The 17,376-nt window shown below is 42.3% G+C and overlaps 1 protein-coding gene across 1 annotated transcript; it reads right to left on the reverse strand.

Moving 5' to 3' along the window:
- Positions 1–4,077: 4,077 nt before the first annotated feature.
- Positions 4,078–14,999, reverse strand: CHRNA6 (cholinergic receptor nicotinic alpha 6 subunit). Its single transcript, XM_081084927.1, has 6 exons — positions 14,894–14,999; positions 13,170–13,309; positions 8,658–8,702; positions 7,768–7,877; positions 6,689–7,667; positions 4,078–5,066 (listed from the first exon to the last, which is right to left on the reverse strand). Exons 1-6 carry the CDS (start codon positions 14,973–14,975, stop codon positions 4,935–4,937), a joined length of 1,488 nt encoding a protein of 495 aa, XP_080941053.1. The 5' UTR covers positions 14,976–14,999; the 3' UTR covers positions 4,078–4,934.
- Between the last annotated feature and the right edge of the window lie 2,377 nt (positions 15,000–17,376).

The following is a 17,376-nucleotide window of genomic DNA, read 5'->3' on the forward strand; positions in this document are numbered from 1 at the left end:
CCTCTGTTATATTCCCAACAGCATCTAGTAGAGCTGTGTACATAGTCAGGACTCAATTGATTAATTAAACCAGTACCAGCAAGTTTGCATTGGGGTTTTCATTTAAAATAAAGACAAATTTTTACTCTTGCTCAATCCTCCAATATTTCCAGCTCTCTGTGTGTGATCTTCAGCACATACCTTAAACTTTTTCTCAGATTAAAATGTTTTTAATGAATAATTCGTGGACACAGACAATGGGATGGTGAGAGCCTGGGGTGGATTGGGAGTGGATTGGAAGAGGTTAATTGGAGGAAAGGAGGACCTATATAATACTTTCAAAATTAAAGATTTTTTAAAAATTGTTTTAATTTTTTAAACAAGTTTTTAGCTTGGCCTGTGTGGCTCAGTAGTTGAGCATCGACTTATGAACCAGGAGGTCACTGTTTGTTTCTCAGTCAGGGCATATGCCCAGGTTGTGGGTTCAATCCCCAGTATGGGGCCTGCAGGAGGCAGCTGATCAATGATTCTCTCTCATCATTGATGTTTCTCTCTCTCTCTCCCCGTCTCCCTTCCACTCTAAAATAAATAAAAATATATATTTTAAAGTTTTAAAAATACTATTATCATACTTAGAAAAATTAATAATTCCATATTTAAGTTTCCATCTCTCAAGAACAACCAAAATTTATAGCCAGATTGTCTACAATAGGATTTAACCCATAGTGATGTGCCTTTTAAATCTATTTTAATTCTTGTCACTGACTTGTTGAAAAACTAGATCAGTTTCCCCCAAGAATGTCTCATGTTTCGTATTTGTCTGGTTGCTGGCTTCTGGTGTCATTTAGCTTGTTCTTCTGTCTCCTGTATGTTCTGAAAATTGGAAGTTACAACTGTAATTCCAGCATAATACTTTTGACAGAGTACACCAGAGATGATGATGCATAGTTTATGCTGTGTTGTACAAGGAGACATACTATCTGGCTTTCTAGTCCTCAGTGCTAAGAATAATCCCTGGGGTAAGATGATGACAGCTGATCTCTCCACCTGTCCAGGGATACATGTAGTGGGATCACCTGTGTCCATGAACCACAGCAGTTATAGACTCTTACCTTGGTCCCTTTAAAGATGGCCTCTAACCAGCGACACTAGAACCCTGTAATTCCCAAAGAGCAGTATCTCTATGCTGGGAAAGACCTTTCTGGTCGTGTCATAATTCTTTCATGGAAGCACCTCCTATTTTGTATTAAAGTGTATTTATTTCATTAATAGCCATGGTGACTCTCATTTGTGTTTAACCTGACACATATTCCTTCTTTGTATTAAGACTTTCTGCTCAGCGTGGCAATAAAATCATAGTGAAAATCGAAGTAACATGATTCCTTTGGTTCGTGGACAATCTTAGGTTTGGGAAAAGTAGCCGAGGGCGGCAACACATCCACGGATGCACACTGTCGCACCTCCGGGCAGTGTAAGCGCTTTGGGGCAAAGCAGCCTGGCCTGTCCTCAAGTGAGACATGGCCCTGAAGGCTCGAAGAGGGCTCCAGCTTTGGGCAACAAGAGGAGATCCGTGCAGGACAGAGGAACTGCAGTCTCCAAGGGGAGATCATAGAAAGAAGGCCATAAGTTGTGAAGATGAGCAGCCTCCTAACATCCTCTTCACCTGCAAAATTCCACCCTCGGAGGCTGGAGGAGTGGGGAGGGGTCAGCCTTATTGTTTCTCCTGCAGGAGGGATGCTCCTGCCACCCAGAAGGATCCAGTGAGAATGTGTGACTGCCCCTCAACACGCCTGCTAAGCATGTGCCTTCACAGGCCTGGCCTCCAAACTCATACCCTCAAGAGGGTTCTACTTTTTCATAGGGAGGTTTACAGGTGGTTTGATGGGGAAAATCCTACGTTGGTCTGTCCCACACATTATAGGATCCCTACCCCCAGGCCCTACATGACAACAGCCCTTTTAGACTTTTCCAAACACCAACTAGAAATATGCGTAGGTGTGTGTGTGTGTGTGTGTGTGTGTGTGTGTGTGTATGCGTGCATTTGTGTAAAACGCATGTAATAGCATCTCCAGAATGGCTGGTACGGCTGGAGGATTCAGATGATAGTTCCAGTCAAAAGGGGGGATGGGCAAGGGGCCATGCTCAGTTGGTGTGCTCCTGTTCTTACTTCCCAGCCCCTCACCACACGCAAGAGGCACACCCTAGCCTTGGGGAAGCTGGGTGGAGTGGGGACATCCCAATAAATGCTCTCTGGGCCCTCAGATGGTGCCTCTGTGTTACTCAAAGTCGACATCTTCCTTCTCCCACCGCTTGCACCTCCCTCCACCCGACTTTGCCCTGATGAATATGGTGAAATGTGTTCAATAGTGTTGGTGAGGGTGTGAAGAAAAGGAGACCCTGGTGAATTGTGAGTGGACATGTAAAACGATGCAGTCACAATGGCAATTCCTTAAAAAATTAAAATTAGAATTACAGCAAAACCCAGCCATTTCACCTCTAAGTACATACTCAAAAGAATTGAAATCAGGGACTCAAAGACATATTTGTGCATTCATATTCACAGCAGCATTATTCACAAAAGCCAAAAGCTGGAAGCAACCCAACCCAAGTGCCCACTGATAAATGAATGTATAAATAAAATATTGCATATACATACACAAAGCAAAGAAACTCTGACATGCTACAACATGGATGAAACTTGAAGACATTATGCTAAGTGAAATGTGCCAATTGTAAAATGAGAAATACGGTATTAACCTACCTATAAGAGATACAAGAATAGTCAAATTAATAGACACAAAGTGAAAAAGTAATTACCAGTGCAGGGAGGAGAAGCATGAAGAGTTGTTGTTTAATGGATGCAGTTCCAGTTTCGCAACATGAAAGAGTTCTTATGGATGAATGGTGGTGATGATTGTACTATATTATGAATGTTTTAATACTTATATGAATTTTATACTTAAAAATAGTTAAGATGATAAATTTATGCTATATGTATTTTACCATCACTAAAACTGTTTTTTTGGTTAATCCTCACCTGAGGATATTTTTTCCATTGCTTTTTAGAGAGAGCTTGGAAGGGAGGGGAGGAGGGAAAGAGAGAGAGAGAGAAACATTGATGTGAGAGAGACACATCAATTGGCTGCCTCCTGCAACCGCCCCAACTGGGGCCAGGGGTGAACCTGCAACCAGGTACATGCCCTTGACCGGAAATAAAATTCTTGACCTTTGGGTATGCTCTAACCACTGAGCAACATCATTCAGGGCCATTAAACCTTTTTTAAAATTAAATATTGAATTGGTTTGATAGTAAAAAAAAAAAAAAAAAGGATCAAGTAACAACCAATCCAATGTAAAGATAGAAAGATAAAATAATAGGTACTTCAATCACAAATATGAGAGGGAGTAAAAATACTTTAAAACAGAGTAATTCAAATTCAATACCTCTGCATGGTGTGCCACGTACTGCCTTATGCTCCAGCGTGAGACAGACAAGGAAGCATTAACATGGGGTAATAGAAACCATGGTGAATCAGCGCAATGAAGATTATGAAATCTTTGAAACTATACTTCAAGACTATATAACATCATGAAGGAATGTTGCTAATATAGTGTTTTGAGAAACCAGAAAAATACAAAATTGCAAGGTAAAATTGAAGTGTAAAAAATTATATGTGGCCCGGCCAGCATGGCTCAGTGGTTGAACATCATCTTATGAGCCAGGAGGTCATGGTTTGATTCCCAGTCAGGGCATATGCTTGGCTTGTGGCCTCAATCCCCAGCAGGGGACGTGCAGGAGGCAGGCGATCAATGATTCCCTCTTACTCTCTCTCTCTCTCTCTCTCTCTCTCTCTCTCTCTCTCTCTCTTCCTCCCTCTGCCCCCCTTCCTCTCTAAAATTAATAAAAATATATTTTTTTAAATAAAGAAAAAGTATAGATGCATATAGGCAAGGACTAGAAGGGAAAAGGCAAAAATAAAAGTAGTTCATTTGTTAGGGCAGATTTCTTTTTTCTGCTTTAAAATATGTCTTTTAAATTGTTCAGATACTATTTATACAACAAACAAGAAGGTAATAAATTTGAGTGGACTAAAACAGAGTTTCCAAAGGGTTCCCTCTCAGAAAAGGAATTGCTCCAAAAGGTACAGGTCACAATTTCTGACAGAAGAAATAAGTTTATTTTCAGTCTCAGCTACAATGAACAGAGGGAAAAGACAATGAAGGTTGCCTTGGGTTTGCCTGGCCACCCCCTCCATGTTTTCCTGTTTTGATTGCTCTAGTTCCTTCCCCAGGTGACACTTAGTCCTGGAGATCTGTGTGTCCGTGTTTCCCTAAAAAGCTGGGACTGCTGGGGGCAGCCTATTTCTGTCACCTTTGCGATGCCTAGCACAGTGCTGGGTTACCACTGGTTTCTGGCCGGATAAATGCTAATTAAATACAGCCTGCTGAGATCGACTGCGACCACCTGCCATTACTTTGTGCTAACTACTGTATGAAATCATGCTGGTGTGTGAGCTACATCACAGACACATGCACCAGAAAGCAAGCCCACAAGAGTTCACGAGCATTGCATACGTCAGCAAGGGCCACGCTCGAGTTTCGTGTCTGGCCTGTGTCATTCTGCTGATCAGCAGCATAAACTGGAGGGACCGCAGAACCCCTCTGTGGTGTGGCTTGATGCCGATGACGTGGTTCGCTGTGTAATGACTCATTATGGCCCTGGAAGCTGAACATGTCCAGACGAGAGAGGCCTGGGGGTGCTGCCAGCTCTGGGCTCCAGCATCATGCTACAGAGGAGGGCACCCCGGCTCCTCCTTTTCAATCAAGTGCTCTTTTTCCGTCCAGTCATCAGCTTCAGTAGATGGGGCGCTTAGATGGGAAGCTTTCTGTCCCTTTCTTTGTGGTAGGGAACACACAGCACATAGAGCATCTGCAAATTTCAAAAGATCGAATCCTTAAGATTTTCCCGTGTTCCCCAGCAGCGGCTGGAGAAATAGCCCTGCAGTTCCAAACACGCAGACAATGACAAAGATCCAAAGAAATACTCTGTCCACCACCATGGCCACATATTTCCAGCCATCTTCTACCTGAAAGCCAAACAAAACAAACAAACAAAAAAATCAAATCAATTTTAAAAAAATCAAAACCATAGGAAATGTGCTCTGTTTCACAAATAAGCTTCTTCCTTTTCAAAGAAAATGCTCCTGGCAAATTCTAAAGCAAATATTGGTATTATTTTGGTTAACTCTACAGAGCACGCAGAAGAGCTTTTGTTTTGCCTGAAGAGGGTGGATCCTCACACCCCATTAGTGCTTTGGGCAGCTGGCCACAGAGCAGGCAGATCTCAATAAGCCAGGATCCCGTGGGCCAAAGGACCGTTCTGGACTGCAAGGAGCACTCCCAAGAAATAGCTGCTCAGAAAGTGCGGTTCTCGTCATTGGCATCAGTGGATACCTGTCCCCTTGGCAAGTCTTGGGAAACGGGTTTGAGGCAGGGAGGGTAGGACATGCAGCATGAAGGAGGACGCCCTTATCAGGAGCAGGCAGCCCTCTAGGCCTCGGGATCATGCTGCTGATGGAGAGTTCATTGCCTTTCTCGCAGCCTTCCAGTGTTTGACCTCCTAACCCAGTGATGGCGAACCTTTTGAGCTCGGCATGTCAGCATTTTGAAAAACCCTAACCTGACTCTGGTGCCGTGTCACATATAGAAATTTTTTGATATTTGCAACCATAGTAAAACAAAGACTTATATTTTTGATATTTATTTTATATATTTAAATGCCATTTAACAAAGAAAAATCAACCAGAAAAATGAGTTCGCGTGTCACTGTGACCTAACTTCTGCCAAAATCTCCGTTTGTGTCTTGAGAGCCCTCCCTGGTGGTGATTAAGTCAACAGCAACTCTCCCCTAGATTTTACGAAGGTGTCACCATGGAGGGGAGTTCTGGGCTCACTTGTCCTGTGATGCACCCCACCCCCACCTGAGTGACACGCAGTCACAGTATCGTCCCCCGCACCCCCAGGACAGACTTTAGATCTTGAGCTATCCTTTCGCTAGGAGATACGATGCTGGTAATTGCAATATGAGGTCAAAATCAGGCACCCAGCATGAGTTTTCAGATGCCCTCAACTAGTCACCCTTATGGTATGGAAAGTGGGTGTGATTTTCTTGATCTCTTTCTTTGGAGGATGGAGGATGCCCATGGTACTATAGTTAGACTCTAGGCACCGGGAGCAGAATACGTTGATGCTAAAAATATCCCTGGAGCTCATTCAATCAGCAACTAAATCCTTCTGAAGTAGAATAAGCAGGATTGAGCTGTGAAGGATTCACCCCCACTTTCCCCCCACTGCCGTCAGATTGCAAGCTGCTCTATAGTCATTTCTCTTTCCCCTCCGTGGGCAGCGTTCCCCTCTCCACCTCTTGCCTGACACTTTCTTGTGCAAGAGCTTCATTAGTTTCATTAACCAAGGTGGCCCTGAATGTTTATTTTAACCGGATTTCACTTGAGTTAACATTGCTGGAGGTGGAGATTTGCTCTAGGGCTGCCTGGCCCCAGGTCAGTCCACCCATAACTGTGTAATAACAGAACTGGGTCTTAGAGTAATGCTGCCTGACCCTCTGGTAAACAGAGCTAACTCTGACCATGTCTATAAAGTGTCCCTAGTCCTGCTGCGGGTGGACAGGCTAGAGGAGACATGCATTTACCTCCTTTGTTTCATTTTGGTTCTTCATGTTTTCTGCTATGAATTGAACACTGTTAATCACATCTTCGACTTCAGGTGAGTGCTCCGTATTTCCTGTCATCCACTGTAAAGGCTGATGACTTAATCTTCTCTTGCTGGTGGCAAGCTGATGTGATTTATGGCAGCGGCAGCATTCTTTCAGAAGTTTGGGTTCTCTGCGATTATCAAACTTGACTTTGGTAGGCCTACTGGAAATGCTTTTGGGGTTTTTATCAGAACTTGTCTTCCTGGTCTTATCCAGAGGTCTCTTCATCATCAGGATCTGGGGCAACAGCTGGAGGAAAACCATCTTCACCCAGCTGGGCATGGTGTGTGTTGTTGGAGTGCGATAGTGTATGTTCAACACAAATACAGTCACCGCGATGGACAGGGTGACAAAGATCATGGTGAACAGGAGGTATTCACCCACCAGGGGGATCACAAGAGATGTAGATGGGATGGTTTCTGTGATTACCAGCAAAAACACGGTCAGAGAGAGCAGAACTGAAATGCAAAGTGTCACTTTTTCACCACAGTCAGAAGGAAGGTAAAAGACCAACACAGTTAGAAATGAAATAAAGAGACAGGGGATGATCAGGTTAATGGTGTAAAACATTGGCAACCTTCTAATGTAAAAAGAATAGGTTATATCTGTGTATATCTCTTCACAACAGTTGTATTTTATGTCATGCTTATAGCCAGAAGCATCAACAATTTCCCATTCACTGTTTTCCCAAAACTCATTCATATCCACTTTAGATCCAATGATCAGAAGATCAATTTCAGCTTTGTCATATGTCCAGGAACCAAATTTCAGGGAACAATTTTGATGATCAAAAGGAAAAAAAGTGATATCCATAGGACAGGAACTCTTAAAAATAGCTGGTGGAGTCCAGGTTATCATGCCATCGTATTTAAGAAGAGCTTTTGTCTTGCCTTTGACTTGGAAGTCACCAACAGCACTGCAAAATAAATCAGACCATTAGTAATATCCCCTTTGCTATGTATGAGTCAGCATGTACCAAAGGCAACTTTAGAGACTCCTGCTGTCCACTCCCGTACTTGTTATAGAGAACAATGTCAGGCTTCCAGATCTTATCTGCAGGAACACGAATAGTCTCAATGCCATCAAATTCCATTGGGTCCCAGCGCAATTTGTAATCATTCCAGATCTAAAGGAAATAGAAGTCAGCTTTAAAAAAAATTTTCTTAGCAAATTTCTTCCAATGTTAATTCTATGTTTGTTCAGCAGTACTTTTGAAAAATTAAGTTCTTAACTGAAGAGTACATTGGGTTCTATCAAAAATTGGGAAATTAAATCAACGAAATAGGGGGATAAGTAGCTGAGCTAATTTTGGAAAATATAAATTATCTAATAAATAGTGATTATTAATTAGCTGGCCATGGTTCTAGGCTCAACTTCCATGTTCCATGTACTATATTCACACTGGAGTACAACTCATTTCTGAGACTGGAAAGGTTGTTCAAGTGTGCGATGATGAGTTTGTTACAAAATCTGAGTGAAAGATTAATACAAGGGAAAAAGCAAAATGGTATAACCTAAAACCAGCTGGTGGAACCCTAACCCATATGCTGTCATGCTCAGCTACTGACTTCTCCAGGATTAGTTGAGCAGGTTCAAAGAGAGGGCAGACACCTGACTCTGGAGCTCAAGCTACAGATGAAAACAGAAGATTTGTGAGCAGAAACGAGAAAGGACAGAGTTTCTGTCTCAGAGAACCTTGTCACTAGGTTCCTGCACCTGTGGAGCTTGCATCAAGCCAGCTATTCACAGAGCTGAACTTCAGGCTTTGGAGAAAGGTGATATTGTATGCTCTCTCACAAGGTGGAGATGGAAAGAGGGGATGCTACTGGATGATTATCCATCGGGCATTGTTAGGCTGACCCATGAGTAACACAGGTCCAAGAAGACATGTGATGTAGATACATACATGACGTAGCCACAGGTTGGTTTCCATGATCTGGTTTACTTCATCCTGGGAAGAAGAAACAATATATTTAGCCTCAAATGTATTGTTAATAGAGGTGGATCTTAGAACAAGAATTACTACTAAAAAGAGCCAAATCTGAGTTATTCATGTTAATAGAGGGAAACAAAGAAGATTGAAAAGTCAACTTATAAAAAGCAGCCAGAAATATGATATTCCACTTCTGACCTCAACCCTGTTGACTTTGAAAGAAAATGTGGCTGAAAGACTGTCTTTCAAATGTGATTTAAGACTCGCCACTTCTGTGAAGCCTTTCTGTTCACCATAGCCTATAAAGGTTTCTGAGCCCATGAAAGGAAAGAAGGGAGAGCAGAGGGAGAGTGGGAAAGAGGGAGGAAAAATACCACAGAAGGTGATAGGTATCTGAACCTGGTTCATTGTTTTGATGGTCTTCTCAATTTCCTGAAAAACCTCCCTTCCTCAACACTCTACAGCAAGCATGTCAAACTCAAAGACTAACACAGACCAAATAAAGGAGTCATGCAGCCCGCGGGCCGGGAGTTTGACATGCTTGCACAGGCTCTGAGTCCTGAGCCCAATTGCCCTTTGAAATGTCAGCCTCAGCTCAGCATAGAGTTTTCCAGCAGCAACCTGCCACTCCTTCACAGCACATCACCCAAGCCCTGCGAACCACAGAGGGGTGGGGGGGCAGGGGGGGAGTGGACATACTCATACACCAAAAGGTCATCCACCCAGTAAACCTGTGGCCAAGTCATTCTGTAGAACAGCAAATACACTCCATGTAGAAATCTCTAAGGCCAACCTGGCAGCTCAGACAGTAACAGAGGGTGTAGATTAGAACCTTCTAGAAGAGAGTTGGTGACTGTGCATCCTGGCTGTACTGCATCACTGAGCTATCTCCAGAGCTCACCATGGCTCAGTGACAACAATGAATATGGTCCACAGGGACTTCTGGTGCCTCACATAAGAACAGATAGCCTTCAACACACCAAGAAGAATGGTTATATTGTCCAGCCGGTGTGGCTCAGTGGTTGAGTGTCAACCTATGAACCGGAGGTCACCAGTTCAATGTTCAATTCCCAGTCAGGGCACCTTCCCTGGTTGCGGGCTCAATCGCCAGTGGCTAGTGTGCAGGAAGCAGTGGATCAATGATTCTCTCTCATCATTGATGTTTCTTTCTCTCTCCCTCTCCTTTCCTCTCTGAAATCAATAAAAATATTTTTTAAAAAAGAACAGTTATATTAATATCTGGCAAAGTCTTACTTCTGAAGAGGAAAAACAATTATTAAAGACAAAGAGGGACATTAACATAATGGTAAAGGATTAGTCCACCAGGATGTTAGAATGATCCTGACTGCACACACATCAAACAACAGAATCTCAAAATACATGAAATAAAAACTGATAAAGCTGAAAGAAGAAACAGACAAGCCCCCAATGATAGCTGGAGATTTCAGTCCCCCTCTCAGCAACCAACAGAACTACTAGAAAATAGCGTAAATATAGAAGATCTGAAAAAATAATCAACCATAAGATTGACATATATAGAACACTCCACTCAAAATAGCAGCAGACACATTTTTTTCATATTATGTGCCATAATATAAACCTCAACAATTTTAAAATAATTGAAATTATGCAGTGTGCTTTCTGACCATCTGAAATCAAACTAGAAATCTGTAACAATTGCTTCTTGGCCTTTTGGCTAAGATCAAGTATAGAAATCAATAACAAAAAGATATGGGAAAACCTCTAAATCCACGAATATTAAACAAGTCACTTCTAAATAATCAGTGATCAAAGACAATGTCTCAAAGAAAATTTTTTAAAATACATGTAAGTGAAAACATATCAAAATATGAGGGAAGTAACTAAAAACAATGCAGAGAAGACATTTTATAGCATTAAATTCTTACATAAGAAATGAGAAATGGTCTCAAATCAATAACCCAAAGTTTCTATTTCAATAAATTAGAAAAAGAAGCATAACATAAACCTAAAGCAAGCATAAGGAAGAAAAAAATAAATGTAAGCGCAGAAATGAAATTGAAATGGAAAACAATAAAGAAAAGTAATAAAACAAGCTAATTCTTTGTGGGGACAGCAAAATAGATAAACTTCTAGCAAGGTTGACAAAAATAAAAAGAGAGAAGACACAAATCACCAATATCAGGAATAAAATAGTTATCACCACAGATCCTGGAGCCATTAAAAAGAATAGAGAAAACAGTACTAAGAATAATTTTATCATACATTCAACAGCTTAAAAAAGAGACCAATTCTTCAAAAGCCACAAACTATATAAATTCAAAGATGAAGTCAATCATCTGAATAACCTATATCTATTTAAAAATGAATGGCTCATTTAAAACCTCCCAGAAAAGAAATGTCCAGTTCCAATAGGATTTCCTGGAGAATTCTACCAATACGTAAGGTAGAATTAATACCTTGGACCATGAGGCAACACTGAGGGAAGAAACCACAGGCTAAGGACGGTGAAATAGGAAGATAGAATGAACCTTGGCCAATGTCACCATGCATGGTTTATGTTTTTAGCATCACAGTCCATGTGATTGACATCCCCTGGAGCTGTGTAGTGCATGACCTGAGCAACTACAACATGTGGGGCAACTGCTGACACCACGGAGTCACCTGGTGTGAGCCTCCTGGACTGTTAACCTTTGGATTTCTGTTACACAAGAAAGAAAGAAACTTTTTTATTTAAGCTGTGGTTTCTGTTCAGTCTCTGATAGCAGCCAAATGCAAATGTCAGAATCTCTATTCAGCGGTCCCCTACCCCGCATCTTCAGAACAATGTCCTGAAAGGATCTATCAGCCAGAGGTTTGAAGTGATGCTGTGTACACTGAGGCGGGCCTCCTCACAGAGTCTAGGTGAATCTCAGTTCAGCGTTCCATTCCTAAGAACCCAATCCATACAAATATGGCTTCCAGTCCAGTACTAAGCTATCTGGGGGAGGGCAAGAGTAGGGGGGAGGAATCAGAATAGGAACTAAATAAAAACTTATTAAAGGAATGAGTGGTCCCCTCCAGGTGAGAGTTAACATCTATTTCCTTCCTTCCTTCCTTCCTCCCTCCCTCCCTCCCTCTCTCGCTCTTTCTCCTTTCTTTCTCTCTTTCTTTTTCTTTCTTTCTTTCTTTCTTTCTTTCTTTCTTTCTTTCTTTCTTTCCTTTCTTCCTTCCTTCCTTCCTTCCTTCCTTCCTTCCTTCCCTCCCTCCCTCCCTCCCTCCCTCCCTCCCTCCCTCCCTCCCTCCCTTCTTTCTTTCTTTCTTTCTTTCTTTCTTTCTTTCTTTCTTTCTTTCTTTCTTTCTTTCTTTCTTTCTTTCTTTCTTTCTTTCTTTCTACAGTATACACACACTTCCAACCTGGGCCAAAAACTAGAGGACCAGGCCAGGGTCAGCCTAGGCCACAGGGAAGCATGGGTTGGAGAAACACGGTGGGGCCTGACTTCACTTCTGTCATGAAGGTCTTTCCCCAGGTATACCTAGAGAGACACCACTGTTCCACCCAGAGCCTAGTCTAGGAGAAGGAGGCCTCCTTCCCATCCATGGGCTGGGACCGATGTGGTGAAGGTGGCTCCCTCCTTCTGTGCACTGTTGTCTCAGGAACTCTCTCTAACACCACTCTCTGGAAATGCTTCAAACGTCCCTTACTTCCCAAGCCTGCCTATTCATGGAATTTGGTCCAAATCCTGCACCTCAGGCCGGACCTACCTCCCCGCCCGTCCCCCGCCCCCGCTCCGCCATGCCTTGGAGCCCAGAACCCACCTCTGTGTTAGAGTACCAACCACCACTGCCTCCTTTTCCAGCAAGTAGGGCATGAAGAGTAATTAGTCAAAAGAAAGGACTCTAGTCCTATTTGCCCTTGAACATGGTAGCAATAAATTAAAATAAGAACTCCAAATTCCCATCTGGTTTTCCAGGTCTGGATGGAATCCTATAAGTAAGAAGATGATTTTTTTCTTCTTATGTCACATAGAAGCCATAAAGCAACTTTGTGTATGGAGTAGAAGAGCATGAGCTTTGGAGTTAAACGGGGCTGATTCAAACAACACTTCCACCGCAATTGCAGGAGCTTGGGAAGAGCTGCTTAACTGAGCTCCTAGCTCCTCAGCCGTCAAATGCAGCAGATGGCCGCCGCGCAGACAGCCCCTGGTGCATCACAGGGGCACAGTGAGGGAAGCTCCCTCTGCCTGCTCCCTTCAACTTCCCCTTCACCTCTTTGTTTCACAAACTGCCTCTAAAAACACTTCCAGAACGATCCTGTGTTAATGTGAATAATTATAGCATCGGTGGGGAAAGTCTCTCCCACAACCGGACGGCTGCGCAGGGCCAGCAGCCATGAAGATTCTTGTCCGTCTGTATTTTTATAATTCCCGTGTCTCCCATGTGCAGGAAGTAGAAGAATGGTTGGGGACTCTGACCCCTCAGAGTCGGGGCTCCTTGAAGCACAAGTGGTGAACCTGAGGCACTTACCACGTTGGCCAGCTGTGTGATGGCCACTTCAAAATGCACCCTGACGGGCTCAGAAACATTTTCCACGGGCCTGATGAGCTGGTTATAATGCGAAAACAGTTTGTGAAAGAGTCTCTCCTCCGAGGCACAGCCTGCGCCATCTGCATGCCAAACAGAGGGGGAAAGTAGAGAAGCAGAGAGGATGCTGGGGAGTCTCTGGCGGCTTCCGTCACTGGGGGGTCAGGCAGTGAGGAGTCCAAGACAAAAACAGGAATGCTTACCTCTCAGGACTATCGCCAAGGAAATGATGTTAGTAAACGCACTTTTCAAAGTCTGAGGCACCACAAACATAACGAGAGACATAGCTCTCATCTTTGCGTATGTCACTGAAAGCAGCTCACAGTCTTACTGATCCAGTAACTAAGGGATAGTCCTGCCCTTTCCTGTCAAAATAGTGACCCCCCCCCCCCACACACACACACCTGTTTCTTCACCTAGCAAGGTAGCTAGCTGCAAACTGAAATAGCTAGTAAGATCATTAAGGTCTTCACAAGCCATACTCTTTCTTAAAATCAACTTTGAAATTTAATTATTGTGGGGATTTGTGAGAATGCAAGGCTTTTAAGGCAAAATTACTTGAACTGTTTTTTAAAATAATGCAAAATTGGTTCTTAAATAGCATTTTCAGTTGCTTAATTTTAGACACTAGTTTAATGCCTACCTCTTTGTGTTTTTCTAAGAATGCATTGAAAGTAGGTTACTTGCTTTCATTTGCCATAATTCACTTCATTAATACCCTCTATATTTTCCTTTATAGATTTCAAATTTGACAGCTGAAATATTATTCTATCAATTTGTTGACAATATTGACACCCTGAAAGAAAAAATCATTAAAGAAACTGAAAAATTAATTAGGTAAAAATGAACAGAAGGACAGGTGTTATAATATTGAATAAAAAGAGTCGTTTGACAAAAGCTTTTGGAAACACTGAAATTTCAGCAGAAAAGAACAATTTTAAATGTAAAACATCATTCTTGACATCATAATAAATAATGGTAGAAATATGTTTGTATAAAACAGACAATCAAAAATCCTCCCCATTACCCATTTCCCCCGTGAGGCATTCTTTTCCCTTTGAGACATTTTAGAGAAACCCGCCGTGAGTCTTGAAGAGCAAATCCCTGCACAGCCGGCAGCACATGGCCGTGCGGCTTTGTCCAGGCAGAGCAGCTGTTGTCCGTTTCTAAGTCTCAACTTTTAAAATGAATGATCTTACTCTCAGGACACATGTCAGCATCGTAATATGACATGTTTCCCAAAACAAAGATGCCTACCTACCAAACGGAAGAGTTCATACTCCGAGTAATAGTAGCCGCTAACAAATAGATCCATTTTGAAAAAGTATTAAGTACAAATACAAATAAATAAGTTGCATACATCCGTGGCACAGGTGGGTAGAAAACTGCGTCATTATTATTATTACCATGTTTTAATTGGGAAAATAAAATAAAATAGGGTTTAAAATGCTTCACCATCCTCCTCATCCCACCCCCAAAATCCTATTTTCCACGTTAAACTTAACCAATAAAAAATAGGTTAACAGCTGTAACAACAGTAACTCCTGTGCAGACACTCCATATTTCCCCGTAGAATATTTCATCTCTCTGCTCAACCAAGCACAACTAGAAGAGTAAATATATGTAACTAAGAAGAGATTATGAGATAAAACAGAAACAAAACCTACCTTTAAAGAAAGGTATGAATACATACAACCAGAGACACAAACCACAGCGAAGGCACCCCTGGCCCTTGCTGGTGGTCAGCATGAGTAAAACACACTGTGATTGCTGTTTCTAGCCGAAGGATTGTGGAAAGCAAAGAGCTGTCTGACAGCCACGCGCATCAGACCTCAAAATCGTCAGAGTCGCACTGCAGTCCATGTGTGTCTTCTGCAAAATAAAAACATCCACAGACAACACGGTGGTTCCCAGTCGCCGAGACTGAGGCCAATGAAAAGGACAAATCAAAAGAGCTGTCTGATGTCGGATGAGTCACCCCATTTCCTGTCACCCTAGATCACTTTTCATGCGAGAACTGTGAGGAAAAGCAGGGAGGGAACGCTAAGCAGACAGGACAGAGGGAGGATGGAAAACATTGCCTCGGCTCAGGAGGTATTTTTGTAGCACAGTCTTAACCTTAATTCTTAGGGGTATAAACACACATTTACTGAGCTCTGACCACAGGTAAAATGTATGCTAGGTCCCCAAAAAATGTAAACTGATTCACTGAGTTCTCTAACTAAGGCTTAACCTTGTTATTAGAAAACTTTCTAAAATATGAGTCACTCTTTCTGTCTTAATAAGAGTGTCTTATAGAATTTTGTCTGACTGCAGGGCTTCTAGGTTAGTGATCATCAATCAGATGAAATGCCTGAAAGCGAGAGGAATGATCTGAACGCAGGATGCCACCTGGACAGTTCTGTTTATTTAAACATCCTTGTCATCAAGATAGATGATAGATAGATAGATAGATAGATAGATAGATAGATAATTATTCAGCCATGAGTAAAGGAAATCCTGCCATTTGAGATAATATGAATAAAACTAAAGGACATTACTAAGTGAAATAAACCAAACAGAGAAAGACAAACACTATATGGCCTCATTTATATGTGGAATCTAAAAAAGTCAGACTCACAGAAACAGTGATTGCTCAGAACTGGGGGGTGAAAGTAAGGAGGTTGGTCAAACGGTATGAACTTTCAGTTATAAAATGAGTAAGTTCTGGTGATCTGATATACAGCATGATGGCTACTGTATACTTGAAATTTACTGAGACTAGATCTTAAGTGTTTTCATCTCACACACACACACACACACACACACTCACACACAAATGATATCTGTTGCCATGTGTGCAAGAGGTCCTTTTGTGGCGACGTTAGGAAAGAATTACAAATGCACACGTGTGGAGAAGTTTAAACGTGATGGTAAGATTTTATTGTGAATTAAGAATTAACACAGCTTTGGTGACCTAGAGGGTGGGCAGGCTCTAGACGCATGGCCCCAAGGCTTTTGTTAATTCTCCTTCTATCTTCTTGGTTTAGGCCAGTGGTCGGCAAACTCATTAGTCAACAGAGCCAAATATCAACAATACAACAATTGAAATTTCTTTTGAGAGCCAAATTTTTTAAACTTAAACTATGTAGGTAGGTACATTGTTATTAACTTAATTAGAGTACTCCTAAGGCTTAGGAAGAGCCACACTCAAGGGGCCAAAAAGCCGCGTGTGGCTCGGGAGCCGCAGTTTGCCGATCACGGGTTTAGGCCATATAAGGTCCTGCCAAGGCATTAGGGGTGAGTTAATTAAATGTTTGACCAAATATAGCACGCTAATTTTTAAGTTGATAATTTTGTATGGCCCTTGAATGATGCTATAAATACCCCCATGTCCCTTGGCAGAAAAAAGGTTCACAACCCCTGGTTTCGGAAAAGGACAAGAACCATTGAAATTACCCAACCCAAACTTTTACTTTTCACGGCCTTGGATTGGGTTCTCCTCCCAGTAAATGAATTCTATTGGGGTTTCATCCCTCTATCCAATCCAGTTACCTTTCCAATCGTTCCCACACGAGGCCCTGCCCCTCTGTTTCATCACCCTGACTCCCATTTCACTTGTTCAGTTCATTGCCAAGCAGAGGAATTTCCTCCCCCACTTCCCTTACCAGGCTTTTAGCATTTCTAAGGAGGATTCCTGTCCCATTCTGTGGCCTGTGGCAGCACCCTTGGAGTGTGTTAATGGGTCTGTTTACCGGTACGCTAGATGGAGATTCTGTTATTATTTGTTGCTGCTTCCCAGTTTATTAAAATTATTTTTTTTTTTTTTGCTTTTCCCCTTATATTAGTAACTATAACTGCCTACACTGACATAACTAAGTGAGATGATGGATATGCTAATTAGTTTGATTATGGTGATCACTTCATAATGTGTGTGTGTGTGTGTGTGTGTGTGTGTGTATAATCATCACATTGTACACCTTAAATATATACAATTTTGTCAACTAGAGGCCTGGTGCATGAAATTCATGCACTCAGGGAGGTCCCTCAGCCCAGCCTCTGGGAGCCCTCAGGGGATGTCTGACTGCCATGGAGGCAGGAGAGGCTCCCGCCACTATTGCTGTGCTCACCAGCCCTGAGCCTGGCTTCTGGCTGAGTGGCACTTCCCCTG

This window comes from Myotis nattereri (assembly GCF_964212035.1).
Source record: "Myotis nattereri genome assembly, chromosome: 2".
NCBI classification, from domain to species: domain Eukaryota; kingdom Metazoa; phylum Chordata; class Mammalia; order Chiroptera; family Vespertilionidae; genus Myotis; species Myotis nattereri.